This window comes from Oncorhynchus nerka, linkage group LG3 (assembly GCF_034236695.1).
Source record: "Oncorhynchus nerka isolate Pitt River linkage group LG3, Oner_Uvic_2.0, whole genome shotgun sequence".
NCBI classification, from domain to species: Eukaryota; Metazoa; Chordata; class Actinopteri; order Salmoniformes; family Salmonidae; genus Oncorhynchus; species Oncorhynchus nerka.
Window position 1 is genome coordinate 84,256,296 of NC_088398.1, and position 24,893 is coordinate 84,281,188.

Consider the following 24,893-nt stretch of genomic DNA (forward strand, 5'->3'; position numbering starts at 1 on the left):
CTCACCGCTCAACACCCTCTCTTCTCAACACCCTCTCTTCTCAACACCCTCTCTTCTCAACACCCTCTCTTCTCAACACCCTCTCTTCTCAACACCCTCTCTTCTCAACACCCTCTCTTCTCAACACCCTCACCGCTCAACACCCTCTCTTCTCAACACCCTCTCTTCTCAACACCCTCTCTTCTCAACACCCTCTCTTCTCAACACCCTCTCTTCTCAACACCCTCTCTTCTCAACACCTTCTCTTCTCAACACCCTCTCTTCTCAACACCCTCTCTTCTCAACACCCTCTCTTCTCAACACCCTCTCTTCTCAACACCCTCTATTCTCAACACCCTCTCTTCTCAACACCCTCTCTTCTCAACACCCTCTCTTCTCAACACCCTCTCTTCTCAACACCCTCTCTTCTCAACACCCTCTCTTCTCAACACCCTCTCTTCTCAACACCCTCTCTTCTCAACACCCTCACCGCTCAACACCCTCTCTTCTCAACACCCTCTCTTCTCAACACCCTCGCTGTGCTGTGCTGTGTGTGTGTGTGTGTGTGTGTGTGTGTGTGTGTGTGTGTGTGTGTGTGTGTGTGTGTGTGTGTGTGTGTGTGTGTGATAATGAATGATGAGTGTTTGTGCTGTATCAATGTGTCAGTGGGGATTCCATCTCTTACTGAGCCTCATGCAGCTCCTCCATCAAACAGACAGAACCCATGTTCAATACTTACCATCCTGAACAAACACACACACACGCACACGCACACACACACGCACACACACACACACACACACAGCACCGACACTCATCATTCATTATCACACACACACACACACACACACACACACACACACACACACACACACACACACACACACACACACAGTGATTTTTCTACCATTGTAATCCCAGGGTGGGCCACCTAACTTTTCTTTTCGGGCCTCCAAACAGTGTTAAAATAAATTAATTTGAAATACATTTTTGGAAAAACACTTTCAACTTAAACAACTAAAACATTTAAATATTTAAAGTATGTAGAAAAGATAAAGCACCAATACATATTTTATTTTATAATTGTGTTGAAGTCAAGAAGTTAAAGTTGGGTCGCAAATGGCTCTTCCAAATGGACAATGACCCCAAGAATACTTCCAAAGTTGTGTCAAAATGGCTTAAGGACAACAAAGTCAAGGTATTGGAGTGGCCATCACAAAGCCCTGACCTCAATCCTATAGAAGATTTGTTGCAGAACTGAAAAAGCGTGTGTGAGCAAGGAGGCCCACAAACCTGACTCAGTTACACCAGCTCTGTCAGGAGGAATGGGCTAGAATTCACCCAACTTATTGTGAGAAGCTTGTGGAAGGCAACCTGAAACATTTGACCCAAGTTAAACCATTTAAAGGCAATGCTACCAAATACTAATTGAGTGAATGTAAACCTCTGACCCACTGGGAATGTGATGAAAGAAATAAAAGCTGAAATAAATAATTATTTCTACATATCTACTGTATATATCTACTGTATATATCTACTGTACATAACTACTGTACATATCTACTGTATATATCTACTGTATATATCTACTGTACATAACTACTGTACATATCTACTGTATATATCTACTGTATATATCTACTGTATATATCTACTGTACATAACTACTGTATATATCTACTGTACATATCTACTGTACATATCTACTGTATATATCTACTGTATATATCTACTGTATATATCTACTGTATATATCTACTGTACATATCTACTGTATATATCTACTGTACATAACTACTGTATATATCTACTGTACATATCTACTGTACATATCTACTGTATATATCTACTGTATATATCTACTGTACATATCTACTGTATATATCTACTGTACATAACTACTGTACATAACTACTGTACATATCTACTGTACATATCTACTGTATATATCTACTGTATATAACTACTGTACATAACTACTGTATATATCTACTGTATATATCTACTGTATATATCTACTGTACATAACTACTGTACATAACTACTGTATATATCTACTGTACATATCTACTGTACATAACTACTGTATATATCTACTGTATATAACTACTGTACATAACTACTGTATATATCTACTGTATATATCTACTGTATATATCTACTGTATATCTATACTGTATATATCTACTGTACATATCTACTGTACATAACTACTGTACATAACTACTGTACATATCTACTGTACATAACTACTGTACATAACTACTGTATATATCTACTGTACATAACTACTGTATATATCTACTGTACATATCTACTGTATATATCTACTGTATATCTATACTGTATATATCTACTGTACATATCTACTGTACATAACTACTGTACATAACTACTGTACATAACTACTGTACATAACTACTGTATATATCTACTGTACATAACTACTGTACATAACTACTGTACATAACTACTGTATATATCTACTGTATATATCTACTGTACATAACTACTGTACATAACTACTGTATATATCTACTGTATATATCTACTGTATATATCTACTGTACATAACTACTGTACATAACTACTGTATATATCTACTGTATATATCTACTGTATATATCTACTGTACATAACTACTGTACATAACTACTGTATATATCTACTGTATATATCTACTGTATATATCTACTGTACATAACTACTGTACATAACTACTGTACATAACTACTGTACATAACTACTGTATATATCTACTGTATATATCTACTGTATATATCTACTGTACATATCTACTGTATATATCTACTGTATATCTATACTGTATATATCTACTGTACATAACTACTGTACATAACTACTGTACATATCTACTGTACATAACTACTGTATATATCTACTGTATATATCTACTGTATATATCTACTGTACATATCTATTGTATATATCTACTGTATATCTATACTGTATATATCTACTGTACATATCTACTGTATATATCTACTGTACATAACTACTGTACATAACTACTGTACATAACTACTGTATATATCTACTGTACATATCTACTGTACATAACTACTGTACATAACTACTGTACATAACTACTATATATAACTACTGTATATATCTACTGTATATATCTACTGTACATAACTACTGTAGATAACTACTGTACATAACTACTGTATATATCTACTGTACATATCTACTGTATATATCTACTGTACATATCTACTGTATATATCTACTGTACATATCTACTGTAGATAACTACTGTACATATCTACTGTATATATCTACTGTACATAACTACTGTAGATAACTACTGTACATAACTACTGTATATATCTACTGTACATATCTACTGTATATATCTACTGTACATATCTACTGTAGATAACTACTGTACATAACTACTGTATATATCTACTGTACATATCTACTGTATAAATCTACTGTACATATCTACTGTAGATAACTACTGTACATATCTACTGTATATATCTACTGTACATATCTACTGTACATATCTACTGTATATATCTACTGTACATATCTACTGTAGATAACTACTGTTTTTTTTGGGAGGGGGAAAAAATGAAAAGGTGTCATTGTGACGAGGTTGATAGTTAATAACATTAACTATTTAAAACTTTGGTTTTAAATATTTTAAACAACTTTAGGTTGTGTCTTTAGATTTAGAGAAAATAAACAACTAAGTAAGAATTTTTTATTTTTCACTTTTCTCTCGTTGACTTCTGAAACCCCAAACTCTGGCCTGGTCGGTTTGGTCTGCTGCCCAAGCATTCCTGGAAGTCTTGTGATGTTGAGCCTCTGGGTTTAGAAACTCTGTGGTCTCACTATCACAGTCACAGTCACACACACACACACACACACACACACACACACACACACACACACATTCACACACACACACACACACACACACACACACACACACACACACACACACACACACACACATATCCACAGTCAGGTTTTTAAAGTCTGGTTCAGAGTAAATTCTATAAAGCCGCGACTCTGCGTTGTGAATGATGTAAACGTCTGATTGTAAGTCACTCAGGATAAGAGTGCCCTGCTAAAATGACGAAAAAAATGAAATGTAAATTAAATATAGAGATGTTGAAATGCATTGCTATAGTAAAGCTGATAACCAAACCAATATCTCTTTCCACAGAACCACCTGAACTCGTCAGTTCTGCCATTGACCCTAGTACACAACAGTCTCTCAGCACCGTGCAGAATGCTTTTCCGTTTTCACCAGAAATACACCCGTCAGTCCTGAAATAACAACCGATTTGTATGGAGACTTTCCACATGTTTCCGACGCTCTGTGGTCTCTCTCTCCTCCTCTCCAGTCTTCAATGGAAGTTCCGCCCACGTTGGTGAAGAGCATGATGACGAGGAGCTGACTCTTATATATCCCCGTCAGGAAGCCCTGAGTCTAGCCCCAGGGGATAGCTCCACCAGGCCCATCCCTGGACCAGCCCCAGGGGATACCAGGCCCATCCCTGGACCAGCCCCGGGGGATACCAGGCCCATCCCTGGACCAGCCCCAGGGGATACCAGGCCCATCCCTGGACCAGCCCCAGGGGATACCAGGCCCATCCCTGGACCAGCCCCAGGGGATAGCTCCAGCAGGCCCATCCCTGGACCAGCCCCTGGGGATAGCTCCACCAAGCCCATCCCTGGACCAGCCCCAGGGGATAGCTCCAGCAGGCCCATCCCTGGACCAGCCCCAGGGGATAGCTCCACCAAGCCCATCCCTGGACCACAGCTGGCCCAGTTTCAGTACCACCACACCAAGACCTCCAAGACCTCCAAGAGCATGGACCTGGGTAAGACATATACTTAATACTCTGGTTCACACTTCTCCCATCTCGTAAAGTCCTCGAACTCAACTGTGCATCTGGAAGCCAGTTCCATTGCTTTTTATTCTCCGTATCCCCCTGGTATATCCCCCTGGTATACAGTATATCTTTCTCCATATCCCCCTGGTATACAGTATATCTTTCTCCGTATCCCCCTGGTATATCCCCCTGGTATACAGTATATCTTTCTCCGTATCCCCCTGGTATTCAGTATATATTTCTCCATATCCCCTGGTATATCCCCCTGGTATACAGTATATCTTTCTCCGTATCCCCCTGGTATATACCCCTGGTATTCAGTATATATTTCTCCATATCCCCCTGGTATATACCCCTGGTATTCAGTATATATTTCTCCATATCCCCCTGGTATATCCCCCTGGTATACAGTATATCTTTCTCCGTATCCCCCTGGTATTCAGTATATATTTCTCCATATCCCCTGGTATATCCCCCTGGTATACAGTATATCTTTCTCCGTATCCCCCTGGTATACAGTATATCTTTCTCCGTATCCCCCTGGTATACAGTATATCTTTCTCCGTATCCCCCTGGTATATACCCCTGGTATTCAGTATATATTTCTCCATATCCCCCTGGTATATACCCCTGGTATTCAGTATATATTTCTCCATATCCCCCTGGTATATCCCCCTGGTATACAGTATATCTTTCTCCATATCCCCCTGGTATTCAGTATATATTTCTCCGTATCCCCCTGGTATATACCCCTGGTATACAGTATATATTTCTCCGTATCCCCCTGGTATACAGTATATCTTTCTCCGTATCCCCCTGGTATACAGTATATCTTTCTCCATATCCCCCTGGTATACAGTATATCTTTCTCCATATCCCCCTGGTATACAGTATATCGTTCTCCGTATCCCCCTGGTATATACCCCTGGTATTCCGTATATATTTCTCCATATCCCCCTGGTATTCAGTATATCTTTCTCCGTATCCCCCTGGTATATACCCCTGGTATTCAGTATATCTTTCTCCGTATCCCCCTGGTATGCAGTATATATTTCTCCGTATCCCCCTGGTATATACCCCTGGTATTCAGTATATCTTTCTCCGTATCCCCCTGGTATATCCCCCTGGTATACAGTATATATTTCTCCGTATCCCCCTGGTATATACCCCTGGTATTCAGTATATATTTCTCCGTATCCCCCTGGTATATACCCCTGGTATTCAGTATATCTTTCTCCGTATCCCCCTGGTATATACCCCTGATATTCAGAAAATCTTTCTCCATATCCCCCTGGTATACAGTATATATTTCTCCGTATCCCCCTGGTATACAGTATATATTTCTCCGTATCCCCCTGGTATACAGTATATCTTTCTCCGTATCCCCCTGGTATATACCCCTGGTATTCAGTAAATCTTTTTCCCATCCCACATAGTACATCTCTCTCAACATCACTCTCTGCTGGTGTTTTTGCAGTGTTTTAATGGGCTGCCAGTTGGGAAACTCTGTCTAACATAGTTTAGCTAAATACTGTACAAAGAGATGGTGTCTCCCTAAATACATAGAGATGTGGGAGACTGTTGGCAGCAGCAGGAGAGGGGGAACAACGATGTCCCCCGTCTCTTTGTACAGTATTTAGCTAAACCATGTTCGACAGAGTTTCCCAACTGGCAGCCCATTAAAACACTGTAAAAAACACCAGCCAATCAGCTCAAAGAGATTTTCATTTTGGAAATCTGTTCTAAAGTATTCATGATTCATGTGATCATATATATACAGGTACATATACAGGTACATATACATATACAGGTACATATACATATACAGGTACATATACAGGTACAGATACATATACATATACAGGTACATATACAGATACATATACAGGTACAGATACATATACAGGTACAGGTACATATACAGGTACATATACAGGTACAGATACATATACAGGTACATATACATATACAGGTACATATACAGGTACAGATACATATACAGGTACAGCTACATATACATATACAGGTACATATACAGGTACAGATACAGGTACATATACAGGTACATATACAGGTACAGATACAGGTACAGATACATATACATATACAGGTACATATACAGGTACATATACAGGTACAGATACAGGTACATATACAGGTACAGATACAGGTACATATACAGGTACAGATACAGATACAGGTACATATACAGATACAGGTACAGATACAGGTACATATACAGGTACAGATACAGGTACAGATACAGGTACAGATACAGGTACAGATACAGGTACATATACAGGTACAGATACAGGTACATATACAGGTACAGATACAGGTACAGATACATGTACATATACAGGTACAGATACAGGTACAGATACAGGTACAGATACAGGTACATATACAGATACAGGTACATATACAGATACAGATACAGGTACATATACAGGTACAGATACAGGTACAGATACAGGTACACATACAGGTACAGATACAGGTACAGATACAGATACATGTACAGATACAGGTACAGATACAGGTACATATACAGGTACAGGTACAGATACAGGTACAGATACAGGTACAGATACAGGTACATATACAGGTACAGATACAGGTACAGATACAGATACAGGTACAGGTACAGATACAGGTACAGATACAGGTACAGATACAGGTACAGGTACAGATACAGGTACAGATACAGGTACATATACAGGTACATATACAGATACAGGTACAGGTACAGATACAGGTACAGATACAGATACATGTACATATACAGGTACAGATACATATACAGGTACAGATACAGGTACGTATACATATACAGGTACAGATACAGGTACATATACAGGTACAGGTACATATACAGATACAGGTACAGATACAGGTACATATACAGATACATATACAGGTACAGATACATATACAGGTACATATACAGATACAGGTACATATACAGGTACAGATACAGGTACAGATACATCTACAGGTACAGGTACATATACAGATACAGGTACATATACAGGTACAGATACAGGTACAGATACATATACAGGTACAGATACATATACAGGTACAGGTACATATGCAGGTACATGTACAGATACAGGTACAGATACAGATACATATACGGATACAGGTACAGGTACATATACAGATACATATACAGGTACAGATACAGGTACAGATACAGGTACAGATACAGATACATGTACATATACAGGTACATATACATATACAGATACAGGTACATATACAGATACATATACAGGTACAGGTACAGATACAGATACAGGTACAGATACAGATACATATACAGATACAGGTACATATACAGGTACATATACATATACAGATACAGGTACATATACAGGTACAGATACAGGTACAGATACAGGTACTTATACAGATACATATACAGGTACATATACAGGTACATATACAGGTACATATACAGATACATATACAGGTACATATACAGGTACATATACAGGTACATATACATGTACATATACAGATACATATACAGGTACAGATACATATACAGGTACAGGTACATATACAGATACATATACATGTACATATACAGGTACATATACAGGTACATATACATATACAGGTACATATACAGGTACAGGTACATATACAGATACATATACATGTACATATACAGGTACATATACAGGTACATATACATGTACATATACAGATACATATACAGGTACAGATACATATACAGGTACAGGTACATATACAGATACATATACATGTACATATACAGATACATATACAGGTACATATACAGGTACAGATACATATACAGGTACAGGTACAGATACATATACAGGTACAGGTACATATACAGATACATATACAGGTACAGGTACATATACAGGTACAGATACATATACAGGTACAGGTACATATACAGATACATATACAGGTACAGGTACATATACAGGTACATATACATATACAGGTACAGATACAGGTACATATACAGGTACAGATACAGGTACAGATACAGGTACTTATACAGATACATATACAGGTACATATACAGGTACATATACAGGTACATATACAGTTACATATACAGGTACATATACATGTACATATACAGATACATATACATATACAGGTACAGGTACATATACAGATACATATACATGTACATATACAGGTACATATACAGGTACATATACAGGTACATATACATATACAGGTACATATACAGGTACATGTACATATACAGGTACATATACAGGTACATATACATATACAGGTACATATACAGGTACATATACATAGGTACAGATACAGGTACAGATACAGGTACAGATACAGGTACATATACAGGTACAGATACAGGTACATATACAGATACAGGTACATATACAGATACATATACAGGTACAGATACATATACAGGTACAGCTACAGGTACATATACAGGTACAGATACAGGTACAGATACAGGTACATATACAGGTACAGATACAGGTACATATACAGGTACATGTACAGATACAGATACAGGTACATATACAGGTACAGATACAGGTACATATACAGGTACAGATACAGATACAGGTACATATACAGGTACAGATACAGGTACAGATACAGGTACATATACAGGTACAGGTACAGATACAGGTACATATACAGGTACAGATACAGATACAGGTACATATACAGGTACAGATACAGATACAGGTACAGCTACAGGTACAGGTACAGATACAGGTACAGATACAGGTACATATACAGGTACAGGTACAGATACATATACAGGTACATATACAGATACAGGTACATATACAGGTACAGGTACAGATACAGATACAGGTACATATACAGGTACAGGTACAGATACAGATACATATACAGGTACAGATACAGATACAGGTACAGGTACATATACAGATACAGGTACATATACAGATACAGGTACATATACAGATACATATACAGGTACAGATACAGATACATATACAGGTACAGATACAGATACAGGTACAGGTACATATACAGATACAGGTACAGGTACATATACAGATACAGGTACAGATACAGGTACAGATACAGGTACATATACATATACAGGTACAGATACAGGTACATATACATATACAGGTACAGATACATATACAGGTACAGATACAGATACAGGTACAGATACAGGTACATATACAGGTACAGATACAGATACAGGTACATATACAGGTACAGATACAGGTACAGATACAGGTACATATACAGGTACAGGTACAGATACAGGTACATATACAGGTACAGATACAGGTACAGATACAGGTACAGCTACAGGTACAGATACAGGTACAGGTACAGATACATATACAGGTACAGATACATATACAGGTACAGGTACATATACAGATACAGGTACATATACAGGTACAGGTACAGATACAGGTACAGATACAGGTACATGTACAGGTACAGATACAGATACATATACAGGTACAGATACAGATACAGGTACAGGTACATATACAGATACAGGTACATATACAGATACAGGTACATATACAGATACATATACAGGTACAGATACAGATACATATACAGGTACAGATACAGATACAGGTACAGGTACATATACAGATACAGGTACAGGTACATATACAGATACAGGTACAGATACAGGTACAGATACAGGTACATATACAGATACAGGTACATATACAGGTACAGATACATATACAGGTACAGATACATATACAGGTACAGATACAGATACAGGTACAGGTACATATACAGATACAGATACAGGTACAGATACAGGTACAGATACAGGTACAGGTACATATACAGATACAGGTACATATACATATACAGATACAGGTACAGATACAGATACAGATACAGGTACAGATACAGATACAGATACAGGTACAGGTACATATACAGATACAGATACAGGTACATATACAGATACAGATACAGGTACAGATACAGGTACAGATACAGATACAGATACAGGTACAGGTACATATACAGATACAGATACAGGTACATATACAGATACAGATACAGGTACATATACATATACAGATACAGGTACATATACAGGTACAGATACAGGTACATATACAGGTACAGGTACAGATACAGATACAGATACAGATACAGGTACAGATACAGGTACATATACAGATACAGATACAGGTACATATACAGATACAGATACAGGTACATATACAGATACATGTACATATAGAGGTACAGATACAGGTACATATACAGGTACAGATACATGTACATATACAGGTACATATACATATACAGATACATATACAGGTACATATACAGGTACATATACATATACAGGTACATATACAGGTACAGATACAGATACAGGTACAGATACATATACAGATACAGGTACAGGTACAGGTACATATACAGATACATATACAGGTACAGATACAGATGCATATACAGGTACAGATACAGATACAGGTACAGGTACATATACAGATACAGGTACAGGTACATATACAGATACAGGTACAGATACAGGTACAGATACAGGTACATATACATATACAGGTACAGATACAGATACATATACAGGTACATATACAGGTACATATACAGGTACAGATACAGGTACAGATACAGGTACAGATACATATACAGGTACATATACAGATACATATACAGGTACAGATACATATACAGGTACAGATACAGGTACATATACAGGTACATATACAGGTACAGATACAGGTACAGATACAGGTACTTATACAGATACAGGTACATATACAGATACAGGTACATATACAGGTACAGATACAGGTACATATACAGGTACAGGTACAGATACAGATACAGGTACAGGTACATATACAGGTACATATACATATACAGGTACAGATACAGATACAGATACAGGTACAGGTACATATACAGGTACATATACAGGTACAGGTACATATACATATACAGGTACAGGTACAGATACAGATACAGATACAGGTACAGGTACATATACAGGTACATATACAGGTACAGATACAGATACAGATACAGATACAGGTACAGGTACATATACAGGTACATATACATATACAGGTACAGATACATATACATATACAGGTACAGATACAGGTACATATACATATACAGGTACAGATACAGGTACAGATACATATACAGGTACAGATACAGGTACATATACATATACAGGTACAGATACAGGTACAGGTACAGATACATATACAGCACAGTTTAAAGTATTCCCACACATTATGAAGAGGGATATGTGGTCATATACATGTAAGACATTATAGTAATGATCAGGTAGGTTAGTTAATGATCAGGTAGGTTAGTTAATGATCAGGTAGGTTAGTTAATGATCAGGTAGGTTAGTTAATGATCAGGTAGGTTAGTTAATGATCAGGTAGGTTAGTTAAATACAGTATAGTAATGATCAGGTAGGTTAGTTAATGATCAGGTAGGTTAGTTAAATACAGTATAGTAATGATCAGGTAGGTGAGTTAATGATCAGGTAGGTTAGTTAAATACAGTATAGTAATGATCAGGTAGGTTAGTTAATGATCAGGTAGGTTAGTTAAAGACAGTATAGTAATGGTCAGCTAGATTAGTTAAATACAGTATAGTAATGATCAGGTAGGTTAGTTAATGATCAGGTAGGTTAATTAAAGACAGTATAGTAATGATCAGGTAGGTTAGTTAATGATCAGGTAGGTTAGTTAAAGACAGTATAGTAATGGTCAGCTAGATTAGTTAAATACAGTATAGTAATGATCAGGTAGGTTAGTTAATGATCAGGTAGGTTAGTTAAATACAGTATAGTAATGATCAGGTAGGTTAGTTAGACATTATAGTAATGATCAGCTAGGTTAGTTAGACAGTATAGTAATGGTCAGCTAGGTTAGTTAGTATAGTAATGATCAGGTAGGTTAGTTAAATACAGTATAGCAATGATCAGCTAGGTTAGTTAAAGATCAGCTAGATTAGTTAAATACAGTATAGTAATGATCAGATAGGTGAGTTAGACAGTATAGTAATGATCAGGTAGGTTAGTTAATGATCAGCTAGGTTAGTTAAAGACAGTATAGATAATGGTCAGATAGGTTAGTTAAAGACAGTATAGTAATGATCAGATAGGTTAGTTAATGGTCAGCTAGGGTAGTTAGACAGTATAGTAATGGTCAGCTAGGTTAGTTAACAACAGTATAGTAATGGTCAGCTAGGTTAGTTAACAACAGTATAGTAATGGTCAGCTAGGTTAGTTAACAACAGTATAGTAATGGTCAGCTAGGTTAGTTAAAGACAGTATAGTAATGGTCAGATAGGTTAGTTAAAGACAGTATAGTAATGATCAGATAGGTTAGTTAATGGTCAGCTAGGGTAGTTAGACAGTATAGTAATGATCCAATAGGTTAGTTAGACAGTATAGTAATGGTCAGCTAGGTTAGTTAAAGACAGTATAGTAATGGTCAGCTAGGTTAGTTAACAACAGTATAGTAATGGTCAGCTAGGTTAGTTAAAGACATTATAGTAATGGTCAGATAGGTTAGTTAAAGACAATATAGTAATGATCAGATAGGTTAGTTAATGGTCAGCTAGGGTAGTTAGACAGTATAGTAATGATCCAATAGGTTAGTTAGACAGTATAGTAATGGTCAGCTAGGTTAGTTAACAACAGTATAGTAATGGTCAGCTAGGTTAGTTAAAGACAGTATAGTAATGGTCAGCTAGGGTAGTTAGACAGTATAGTAATGGTCAGCTAGGTTAGTTAACAACAGTATAGTAATGATCAGCTAGGTTAGTTAATGGTCAGCTAGGTTAGTTAATGGTCAGCTAGGTTAGTTAACAACATTATAGTAATGGTCAGCTAGGTTAGTTAAATACATTATAGTAATGGTCAGCTAGGTTAGTTAAAGACAGTATAGTAATGGTCAGATAGGTTAGTTAGACAGTATAGTAATGGTCAGCTAGGTTAGTTAAAGACAGTATAGTAATGGTCAGATAGGTTAGTTAGACAGTATAGTAATGGTCAGCTAGGTTAGTTAGACAGTATAGTAATGGTCAGCTAGGTTAGTTAAAGACAGTATAGTAATGGTCAGCTAGGTTAGTTAGACAGTATAGTAATGGTCAGATAGGTTAGTTAACAACAGTATAGTAATGGTCAGCTAGGTTAGTTAAAGACAGTATAGTAATGGTCAGCTAGGTTAGTTAAAGACAGTATAGTAATGGTCAGATAGGTTAGTTAAAGACAGTATAGTAATGGTCAGATAGGTTAGTTAACAACAGTATAGTAATGGTCAGCTAGGTTAGTTAAATACAGTATAGTAATGGTCAGCTAGGTTAGTTAGACAGTATAGTAATGGTCAGCTAGGTTAGTTAAAGACAGTATAGTAATGGTCAGCTAGGTTAGTTAGACAGTATAGTAATGGTCAGATAGGTTAGTTAACAACAGTATAGTAATGGTCAGATAGGTTAGTTAAAGACAGTATAGTAATGATCAGATAGGTTAGTTAATGGTCAGCTAGGGTAGTTAGACAGTATAGTAATGATCCAATAGGTTAGTTAGACAGTATAGTAATGGTCAGCTAGGTTAGTTAGACAGTATAGTAATGGTCAGCTAGGTTAGTTAACAACAGTATAGTAATGGTCAGCTAGGTTAGTTAAAGACAGTATAGTAATGGTCAGCTAGGTTAGTTAACAACAGTATAGTAATGGTCAGCTAGGTCAGTTAGACAGTATAGTAATGGTCAGCTAGGTTAGTTAACAACAGTATAGTAATGGTCAGCTAGGTTAGTTAGACAGTATAGTAATGGTCAGCTAGGTTAGTTAACAACAGTATAGTAATGGTCAGCTAGGTTAGTTAAAGACAGTATAGTAATGGTCAGCTAGGTTAGTTAGACAGTATAGTAATGGTCAGCTAGGTTAGTTAAAGACAGTATAGTAATGGTCAGCTAGGTTAGTTAGACAGTATAGTAATGGTCAGATAGGTTAGTTAACAACAGTATAGTAATGGTCAGCTAGGTTAGTTAAAGACAGTATAGTAATGGTCAGCTAGGTTAGTTAAAGACAGTATAGTAATGGTCAGATAGGTTAGTTAAAGACAGTATAGTAATGGTCAGATAGGTTAGTTAAAGACAGTATAGTAATGGTCAGCTAGGTTAGTTAATGGTCAGCTAGGTTAGTTAGACAGTATAGTAATGGTCAGCTAGGTTAGTTAATGGTCAGCTAGGTTAGTTAGACAGTATAGTAATGGTCAGCTAGGTTAGTTAATGGTCAGCTAGGTTAGTTAGACAGTATAGTAATGGTCAGCTAGGTTAGTTAACAACAGTATAGTAATGGTCAGCTAGGTTAGTTAAAGACAGTATAGTAATGGTCAGATAGGTTAGTTAACAACAGTATAGTAATGGTCAGCTAGGTTAGTTAATGGTCAGCTAGGTTAGTTAGACAGTATAGTAATGGTCAGCTAGGTTAGTTAATGGTCAGCTAGGTTAGTTAGACAGTATAGTAATGGTCAGCTAGGTTAGTTAATGGTCAGCTAGGTTAGTTAGACAGTATAGTAATGGTCAGCTAGGTTAGTTAGACAGTATAGTAATGGTCAGATAGGTTAGTTAACAACAGTATAGTAATGGTCAGCTAGGTTAGTTAAAGACAGTATAGTAATGGTCAGATAGGTTAGTTAAAGACAGTATAGTAATGGTCAGCTAGGTTAGTTAAAGACAGTATAGTAATGGTCAGATAGGTTAGTTAACAACAGTATAGTAATGGTCAGCTAGGTTAGTTAATGGTCAGCTAGGTTAGTTAGACAGTATAGTAATGGTCAGCTAGGTTAGTTAATGGTCAGCTAGGTTAGTTAGACAGTATAGTAATGGTCAGCTAGGTTAGTTAATGGTCAGCTAGGTTAGTTAGACAGTATAGTAATGGTCAGCTAGGTTAGTTAGACAGTATAGTAATGGTCAGATAGGTTAGTTAACAACAGTATAGTAATGGTCAGCTAGGTTAGTTAAAGACAGTATAGTAATGGTCAGATAGGTTAGTTAAAGACAGTATAGTAATGGTCAGCTAGGTTAGTTAAAGATAGTATAGTAATGGTCAGATAGGTTAGTTAAAGACAGTATAGTAATGGTCAGATAGGTTAGTTAGACAGTATAGTAATGGTCAGATAGGTTAGTTTGTTAATGCAGAGGTTTTAGGCCACTACACATACAGTGTTGAACTAGACGTACCAAGCGTACAGTTCACTCTGAAATCTCCCCACCAAATTCACCTCTCTGTGCGATAGTCAACCACCATACTCATTCTCCTCCTCTCTTTAAATACTTTAAAAAGAGGGATGATTGATAGAGAGGGGTTTTAACAGTGAAGTGGTAGGGAGAAACGGGAGGAGAGGACGAGGTTAGATGTGTGTGTGCTCTGCCTGCTGGGCTGTTGGCTGGAGGGGAGAAACGGGAGGAGAGGACGAGGTTTGATGTGTGTGTGCTCTGCCTGCTGGGCTGTTGGCTGGAGGGGAGAGAAGGGAGGAGAGGACGAGGTTTGATGTGTGTGTGCTCTGCCTGCTGGGCTGTTGGCTGGAGGGGAGAAACGGGAGGAGAGGACGAGGTTAGATGTGTGTGTGCTCTGCCTGCTGGGCTGTTGGCTGGAGGGGAGAGAAGGGAGGAGAGGACGAGGTTTGATGTGTGTGTGCTCTGCCTGCTGGGCTGTTGGCTGGAGGGGAGAGAAGGGAGGAGAGGACGAGGTTTGATGTGTGTGTGCTCTGCCTGCTGGGCTGTTGGCTGGAGGGGAGAGAAGGGAGGAGAGGACGAGGTTAGATGTGTGTGTGCTCTGCCTGCTGGGCTGTTGGCTGGAGGGGAGAGAAGGGAGGAGAGGACGAGGTTTGATGTGTGTGCTCTGCCTGCTGGGCTGTTGGCTGGAGGGGAGAGAAGGGAGGAGAGGACGAGGTTAGATGTGTGTGTGCTCTGCCTGCTGGGCTGTTGGCTGGAGGGGAGAGAAGGGAGGAGAGGACGAGGTTAGATGTGTGTGTGCTCTGCCTGCTGGGCTGTTGGCTGGAGGAGAGAAGGAGAGGAGAGGACGAGGTTAGATGTGTGTGTGCTCTGCCTGCTGGGCTGTTGGCTGGAGGGGAGAGAAGGGAGGAGAGGACGAGGTTAGATGTGTGTGTGCTCTGCCTGCTGGGCTGTTGGCTGGAGGGGAGAGAAGGGAGGAGAGGACGAGGTTAGATGTGTGTGTGCTCTGCCTGCTGGGCTGTTGGCTGGAGGGGAGAGAAGGGAGGAGAGGACGAGGTTAGATGGAGGGGAGAGAAGGGAGGAGAGGACGAGGTTAGATGGAGGGGAGAGAAGGGAGGAGAGGACGAGGTTAGATGTGTGTGTGCTCTGCCTGCTGGGCTGTTGGCTGGAGGGGAGAGAAGGGAGGAGAGGACGAGGTTTGATGTGTGTGTGCTCTGCCTGCTGGGCTGTTGGCTGGAGGGGAGAGAGGAGGAGAGGACGAGGTTAGATGGAGGGGAGAGAAGGGAGGAGAGGACGAGGTTAGATGGAGGGGAGAGAAGGGAGGAGAGGACGAGGTTAGATGTGAGTGTGCTCTGCCTGCTGGGCTGTTGGCTGGAGGGGAGAGAAGGGAGGAGAGGACGAGGTTTGATGTGTGTGTGCTCTGCCTGCTGGGCTGTTGGCTGGAGGGGAGAGAAGGGAGGAGAGGACGAGGTTAGATGTGTGTGTGCTCTGCCTGCTGGGCTGTTGGCTGGAGGGGAGAGAAGGGAGGAGAGGACGAGGTTAGATGTGTGTGTGCTCTGCCTGCTGGGCTGTTGGCTGGAGGGGAGAGAAGGGAGGAGAGGACGAGGTTAGATGTGTGTGTGCTCTGCCTGCTGGGCTGTTGGCTGGAGGAGAGAGGGAGGAGAGGACGAGGTTAGATGGAGGGGAGAGAAGGGAGGAGAGGACGAGGTTAGATGGAGGGGAGAGAAGGGAGGAGAGGACGAGGTTAGATGAGGTTTGATGTGTGTGTGCTCTGCCTGCTGGGCTGTTGGCTGGAGGGGAGAGAAGGGAGGAGAGGACGAGGTTAGATGGAGGGGAGAGAAGGGAGGAGAGGACGAGGTTAGATGGAGGGGAGAGAAGGGAGGAGAGGACGAGGTTAGATGGAGGGGAGAGAAGGGAGGAGAGGACGAGGTTTGATGGAGGGGAGAGAAGGGAGGAGAGGACGAGGTTAGATGTGTGTGTGCTCTGCCTGCTGGGCTGTTGGCTGGAGGGGAGAGAAGGGAGGAGAGGACGAGGTTTGATGTGTGTGTGCTCTGCCTGCTGGGCTGTTGGCTGGAGGGGAGAGAAGGGAGGAGAGGACGAGGTTAGATGTGTGTGTGCTCTGCCTGCTGGGCTGTTGGCTGGAGGGGAGAGAAGGGAGGAGAGGACGAGGTTAGATGTGTGTGTGCTCTGCCTGCTGGGCTGTTGGCTGGAGGGGAGAGAAGGGAGGAGAGGACGAGGTTAGATGGAGGGGAGAGAAGGGAGGAGAGGACGAGGTTAGATGGAGGAGAGAAGGGAGGAGAGAGGGACGAGGTTAGATGAGGTTTGATGTGTGTGTGCTCTGCCTGCTGGGCTGTTGGCTGGAGTGGAGAGAAGGGAGGAGAGGACGAGGTTTGATGGAGGGAGAGAAGGGAGGAGAGGACGAGGTTAGATGGAGGGAGAGAAGGGAGGAGAGGACGAGGTTAGATGGAGGAGAGAAGGGAGGAGAGGACGAGGTTAGATGGAGGGGAGAGAAGGGAGGAGAGGACGAGGTTAGATGGAGGGGAGAGAAGGGAGGAGAGGACGAGGTTAGATGGAGGGAGAGAAGGGAGGAGGGACGAGGTTTGATGGAGGGGAGAGAAGGGAGGAGAGGACGAGGTTAGATGGAGGGGAGAGAAGGGAGGAGAGGGGGCGAGGTTAGATGGAGGGGAGAGAAGGGAGGAGAGGACGAGGTTAGATGGAGGGGAGAGAAGGGAGGAGAGAGGACGAGGTTAGATGGAGGGAGAGAAGGGAGGAGAGGACGAGGTTAGATGGAGGGGAGAGAAGGGAGGAGAGGACGAGGTTTGATGGAGGGGAGAGAAGGGAGGAGAGGACGAGGTTAGATGGAGGAGAGAGAAGGGAGGAGAGGACGAGGTTAGATGGAGGGGAGAGAAGGGAGGAGAGGACGAGGTTAGATGGAGGGAGAGAAGGGAGGAGAGGACGAGGTTAGATGGAGGGGAGAGAAGGGAGGAGAGGACGAGGTTAGATGGAGGGAGAGAAGGGAGGAGAGGACGAGGTTTGATGGAGGGGAGAGAAGGGAGGAGAGGACGAGGTTAGATGTGTGTGTGCTCTGCCTGCTGGGCTGTTGGCTGGAGGGGAGAGAAGGGAGGAGAGGACGAGGTTTGATGTGTGTGTGCTCTGCCTGCTGGGCTGTTGGCTGGAGGGGAGAGAAGGGAGGAGAGGACGAGGTTAGATGTGTGTGTGCTCTGCCTGCTGGGCTGTTGGCTGGAGGGGAGAGAAGGGAGGAGAGGACGAGGTTAGATGTGTGTGTGCTCTGCCTGCTGGGCTGTTGGCTGGAGGGGAGAGAAGGGAGGAGAGGACGAGGTTAGATGGAGGGGAGAGAAGGGAGGAGAGGACGAGGTTAGATGGAGGGGAGAGAAGGGAGGAGAGGACGAGGTTAGATGAGGTTTGATGTGTGTGTGCTCTGCCTGCTGGGCTGTTGGCTGGAGTGGAGAGAAGGGAGGAGAGGACGAGGTTAGATGGAGGGGAGAGAAGGGAGGAGAGGACGAGGTTAGATGGAGGGGAGAGAAGGGAGGAGAGGACGAGGTTAGATGGAGGGGAGAGAAGGGAGGAGAGGACGAGGTTAGATGGAGGGAGAGAGAAGGGAGGAGAGGACGAGGTTTGATGGAGGGGAGAGAAGGGAGGAGAGGGACGAGGTTAGATGGAGGGAGAGAAGGGAGGAGAGGACGAGGTTAGATGGAGGGAGAGAAGGGAGGAGAGGACGAGGTTAGATGGAGGGGAGAGAAGGGAGGAGAGGACGAGGTTAGATGGAGGGGAGAGAAGGGAGGAGAGGACGAGGTTAGATGGAGGGGAGAGAAGGGAGGAGAGGACGAGGTTAGATGGAGGGGAGAGAAGGGAGGAGAGGACGAGGTTAGATGGAGGGGAGAGAAGGGAGGAGAGGACGAGGTTAGATGGAGGGGAGAGAAGGGAGGAGAGGACGAGGTTTGATGGAGGGGAGAGAAGGGAGGAGAGGACGAGGTTAGATGGAGGAGAGAAGGGAGGAGAGGACGAGGTTAGATGGAGGGGAGAGAAGGGAGGAGAGGACGAGGTTAGATGGAGGGGAGAGAAGGGAGGAGAGGACGAGGTTAGATGGAGGGGAGAGAAGGGAGGAGAGGACGAGGTTAGATGGAGGGGAGAGAAGGGAGGAGAGGGGACGAGGTTAGATGGAGGGGAGAGAAGGGAGGAGAGGACGAGGTTAGATGGAGGGGAGAGAAGGGAGGAGAGGACGAGGTTAGATGGAGGGAGAGAAGGGAGGAGAGGACGAGGTTAGATGGAGGGGAGAGAAGGGAGGAGAGGACGAGGTTAGATGGAGGGGGAGAGAAGGGAGGAGAGGGACGAGGTTAGATGGAGGGGAGAGAAGGGAGGAGAGGACGAGGTTAGATGGAGGGGAGAGAAGGGAGGAGAGGACGAGGTTAGATGGAGGGGAGAGAAGGGAGGAGAGGACGAGGTTAGATGGAGGAGAGAAGGGAGGAGAGGGAGGTTAGATGGAGGGGAGAGAGTTAGATGGAGGGAGAGAAGGGAGGAGAGGACGAGGTTAGATGGAGGGGAGAGAAGGGAGGAGAGGACGAGGTTTGATGGAGGGGAGAGAAGGGAGGAGAGGACGAGGTTAGATGGAGGGGAGAAAGGGAGGAGAGGACGAGGTTAGATGGAGGGAGAGAGAAGGAGGAGAGGACGAGGTTAGATGGAGGGAGAGAAGGGAGGAGAGGACGAGGTTAGATGGAGGAGAGAAGGGAGGAGAGGACGAGGTTAGATGGAGGGGAGAGAAGGGAGGAGAGGACGAGGTTAGATGGAGGGGAGAGAAGGGAGGAGAGGACGAGGTTAGATGGAGGGGAGAGAAGGGAGGAGAGGACGAGGTTAGATGGAGGGGAGAGAAGGGAGGAGAGGACGAGGTTAGATGGAGGAGAGAAGGAGGAGAGGGCGAGGTTAGATGGAGGGAGAGAAGGGAGGAGAAGGTTAGATGGAGGAGGAAGGGAGGAGGACGAGGTTAGATGGAGGGGAGAGAAGGGAGGAGAGGACGAGGTTTGATGGAGGGGAGAGAAGGGAGGACAGGACGAGGTTTGATGGAGGGGAGAGAAGGGAGGAGAGGGGGGAGAGAGAGAGACAGAGACATTTCCACATATGACCTGAGGATATTAACTCTCGTCTGTTACCTGAGGATATTAACTCTCGTCTGTTACCTGAGGATATTAACTCTCGTCTGTTACCTGAGGATATTAACTCTCGTCTGTTACCTGAGGATATTAACTCTCGTCTGTTACCTGAGGATATTAACTCTCGTCTGTTACCTGAGGATATTAACTCTCGTCTGTTACCTGAGGATATTAACTCTCGTCTGTTACCTGAGGATATTAACTCTCGTCTGTTACCTGAGGATGACCCTATTAACTCTCGTCTGTCGACTCCCTCCCTCCCTCCATCAGAGAGAGAGGGGGAGGATGACCCTATTAACTCTCGTCTGTCGACTCCCTCCCTCCCTCCCTCCATCAGAGAGAGAGGGGGAGGATGACCCTATTAACTCTCGTCTGTCGACTCCCTCCCTCCCTCCATCAGAGAGAGAGAGGGGGGGGGATATACAAGAGAGGGGGAGGGAGAGAGAGAGGGGAGAGAGGGGGAGGGAGAGAGAGAGGGGGAGAGAGGGGAGGGAGAGAGAGAGGGGGGAGAGAGAGGGGGAGAGAGAGAGGGGGAGAGAGAGAGACAGAGACATTTCCACATATTACCTGAGGATGACCCTATTAACTCTCGTCTGTCGACTCCCTCCCTCCCTCCATCAGAGAGAGAGAGAGGGGATATACAAGAGAGGGAGGGAGAGAGAGAGGAGAGAGGGGGAGGGAGAGAGAGAGGGGGAGAGAGGGGAGGGAGAGAGAGAGGGGAGAGAGAGAGGGGGAGAGAGAGAGACAGAGACATTTCCACATATTACCTGAGGATGACCCTATTAACTCTCGTCTGTCGACTCCTCCTCCCTCCATCAGAGAGAGAGAGGGGGGGATATACAAGAGAGGGGGAGGGAGAGAGAGAGGGGAGGGAGAGAGAGAGGGGGGAGAGAGGGGGGAGAGAGAGAGGGGGGAGAGAGGATATACAAGAGAGGGGAGAGGGAGAGAGAGAGGGGAGGGAGAGAGAGAGGGGGAGAGAGAGGATATACAAGAGAGGGGGAGGGAGAGAGAGAGGGGGAGGGAGAGAGGGGGGGAGAGAGAGGATATACAAGAGAGGGGAGGAGAGAGAGAGGGGGAGGGAGAGAGAGGGGGAGAGAGAGGATATACAAGAGAGGGGGAGGGAGAGAGAGGGGGGGAGAGAGGATATACAAGAGAGGGGGGGAGAGAGAGAGAGGGGAGGGAGAGAGGGGGAGAGAGAGGATATACAAGAGAGGGGAGGGAGAGAGAGAGGGGAGGGAGAGAGAGGGGGAGAGAGAGGATATACAAGAGAGGGGGAGGGAGAGAGAGAGGGGAGGAGGGAGAGAGAGAGGGGGAGGGAGAGATGGAGGGGAGAGAGGATATACAAGAGAGGGGGAGGGAGAGAGAGGGGGAGGAGAGAGGATATACAAGAGAGGGGGAGAGAGAGAGAGGGGGAGGGAGAGAGAGAGGGGGAGAGAGAGGATATACAAGAGAGAGGGAGGGAGAGAGAGAGGGGGAGGGAGAGAGAGGGGGGGAGGGAGAGATGGAGGGAGAGAGGATATACAAGAGAGGGGAGAGAGAGAGAGAGAGGGGGAGGGAGAGAGGATATACAAGAGAGGGGGAGGGAGAGAGGGGAGGAGGGAGAGAGAGGGGGAGAGAGAGGATATACAAGAGAGGGGAGGGAGAGAGAGAGGGAGGGAGAGAGAGAGGGGGAGGGAGAGATGGAGGGGAGAGAGGATATACAAGAGAGGGGAGAGAGAGAGAGAGAGGGGGAGGGAGAGAGGATATACAAGAGAGGGGGAGGGAGAGAGAGAGGGGGGGAGAGAGGATATACAAGAGAGGGGGAGGGAGAGAGAGAGGGGGGAGAGAGGATATACAAGAGAGGGGGAGGGAGAGAGAGAGGGGGAGAGCTCTGAATATATACAGCACCTCCCCTATAAACATTACAGGGATATGGCTCTGAATATATACAACACCTCCCCTATAAACATTACAGGGATATGGCTCTGAATATATACAGCAACACCTCCCCTATAAACATTACAGGGATATGGCTCTGAATATATACAACAACACCTCCCCTATAAACATTACAGGGATATGGCTCTGAATATATACAGCAACACCTCCCCTATAAACATTACAGGGATATGGCTCTGAATATATACAGCACCTCCCCCATAAACATTACAGGGATATGGCTCTGAATATATACAGTAACACCTCCCCTATAAACATTACAGGGATATGGCTCTGAATATATACAGCAACACCTCCCCTATAAACATTACAGGGATATGGCTCTGAATATATACAGCAACACCTCCCCTATAAACATTACAGGGATGTGGCTCTGAATATATACAGCAACACCTCCCCTATAAACATTACAGGGATATGGCTCTGAATATATACAGCATCACCTCCCCTATAAACATTACAGGGATATGGCTCTGAATATATACAGCAACACCTCCCCTATAAACATTACAGGGATATGGCTCTGAATATATATAGCAACACCTCCCCTATAAACATTACAGGGATATGGCTCTGAATATATACAACACCTCCCCTATAAACATTACAGGGATATGGCTCTGAATATATATAGCAACACCTCCCCTATAAACATTACAGGGATATGGCTCTGAATATATACAACACCTCCCCTATAAACATTACAGGGATATGGCTCTGAATATATACAGTAACACCTCCCCTATAAACATTACAGGGATATGGCTCTGAATATATACAGCAACACCTCCCCTATAAACATTACAGGGATATGGCTCTGAATATATACAGGAACACCTCCCCTATAAACATTACAGGGATATGGCTCTGAATATATACAGCAACACCTCCCCTATAAACATTACAGGGATATGGCTCTGAATATATACAACACCTCCCCTATAAACATTACAGGGATATGGCTCTGAATATATACAACACCTCCCCTATAAACATTACAGGGATATGGCTCTGAATATATACAGCAACACCTCCTGAATATATACCTATAAACATTACAGGGATATGGCTCTGAATATATACAGGAACACCTCCCTATAAACATTACAGGGATATGGCTCTGAATATATACAGGAACACCTCCCCTATAAACATTACAGGGATATGGCTCTGAATATATACAGCAACACCTCCCCTATAAACATTACAGGGATATGGCTCTGAATATATACAGCAACACCTCCCCTATAAACATTACAGGGATATGGCTGAATATATACAGCAACACCTCCCCTATAAACATTACAGGGATGTGGCTCTGAATATATACAGCAACACCTCCCCTATAAACATTACAGGGATATGGCTCTGAATATATACAGCAACACCTCCCCTATAAACATTACAGGGATATGGCTCTGAGTATATACAGCAACACCTCCCCTATAAACATTACAGGGACATGGCTCTGAATATATACAGCAACACCTCCCCTATAAACATTACAGGGATATGGCTCTGAATATATACAACAACACCTCCCCTATAAACATTACAGGGACATGGCTCTGAGTATATACAACAACACCTCCCCTATAAACATTACAGGGATATGGCTCTGAATATATACAGCACCTCCCCTATAAACATTACAGGGACATGGCTCTGAATATATACAG

The 24,893-nt window shown here is 43.0% G+C and overlaps 1 protein-coding gene across 1 annotated transcript in view; it reads left to right on the plus strand.

Moving 5' to 3' along the window:
- Positions 1 to 24,893, plus strand: part of LOC115115257 (partitioning defective 3 homolog B-like) — a 448,345-nt gene that overhangs the window by 109,900 nt on the left and 313,552 nt on the right. Inside the window, exon 11 of the mRNA XM_065016293.1 lies at positions 4,365 to 4,844. Within this exon, the coding sequence (XP_064872365.1) occupies positions 4,365 to 4,844 (480 nt within the window). The remainder of the gene's footprint in view (positions 1 to 4,364; positions 4,845 to 24,893) is intronic.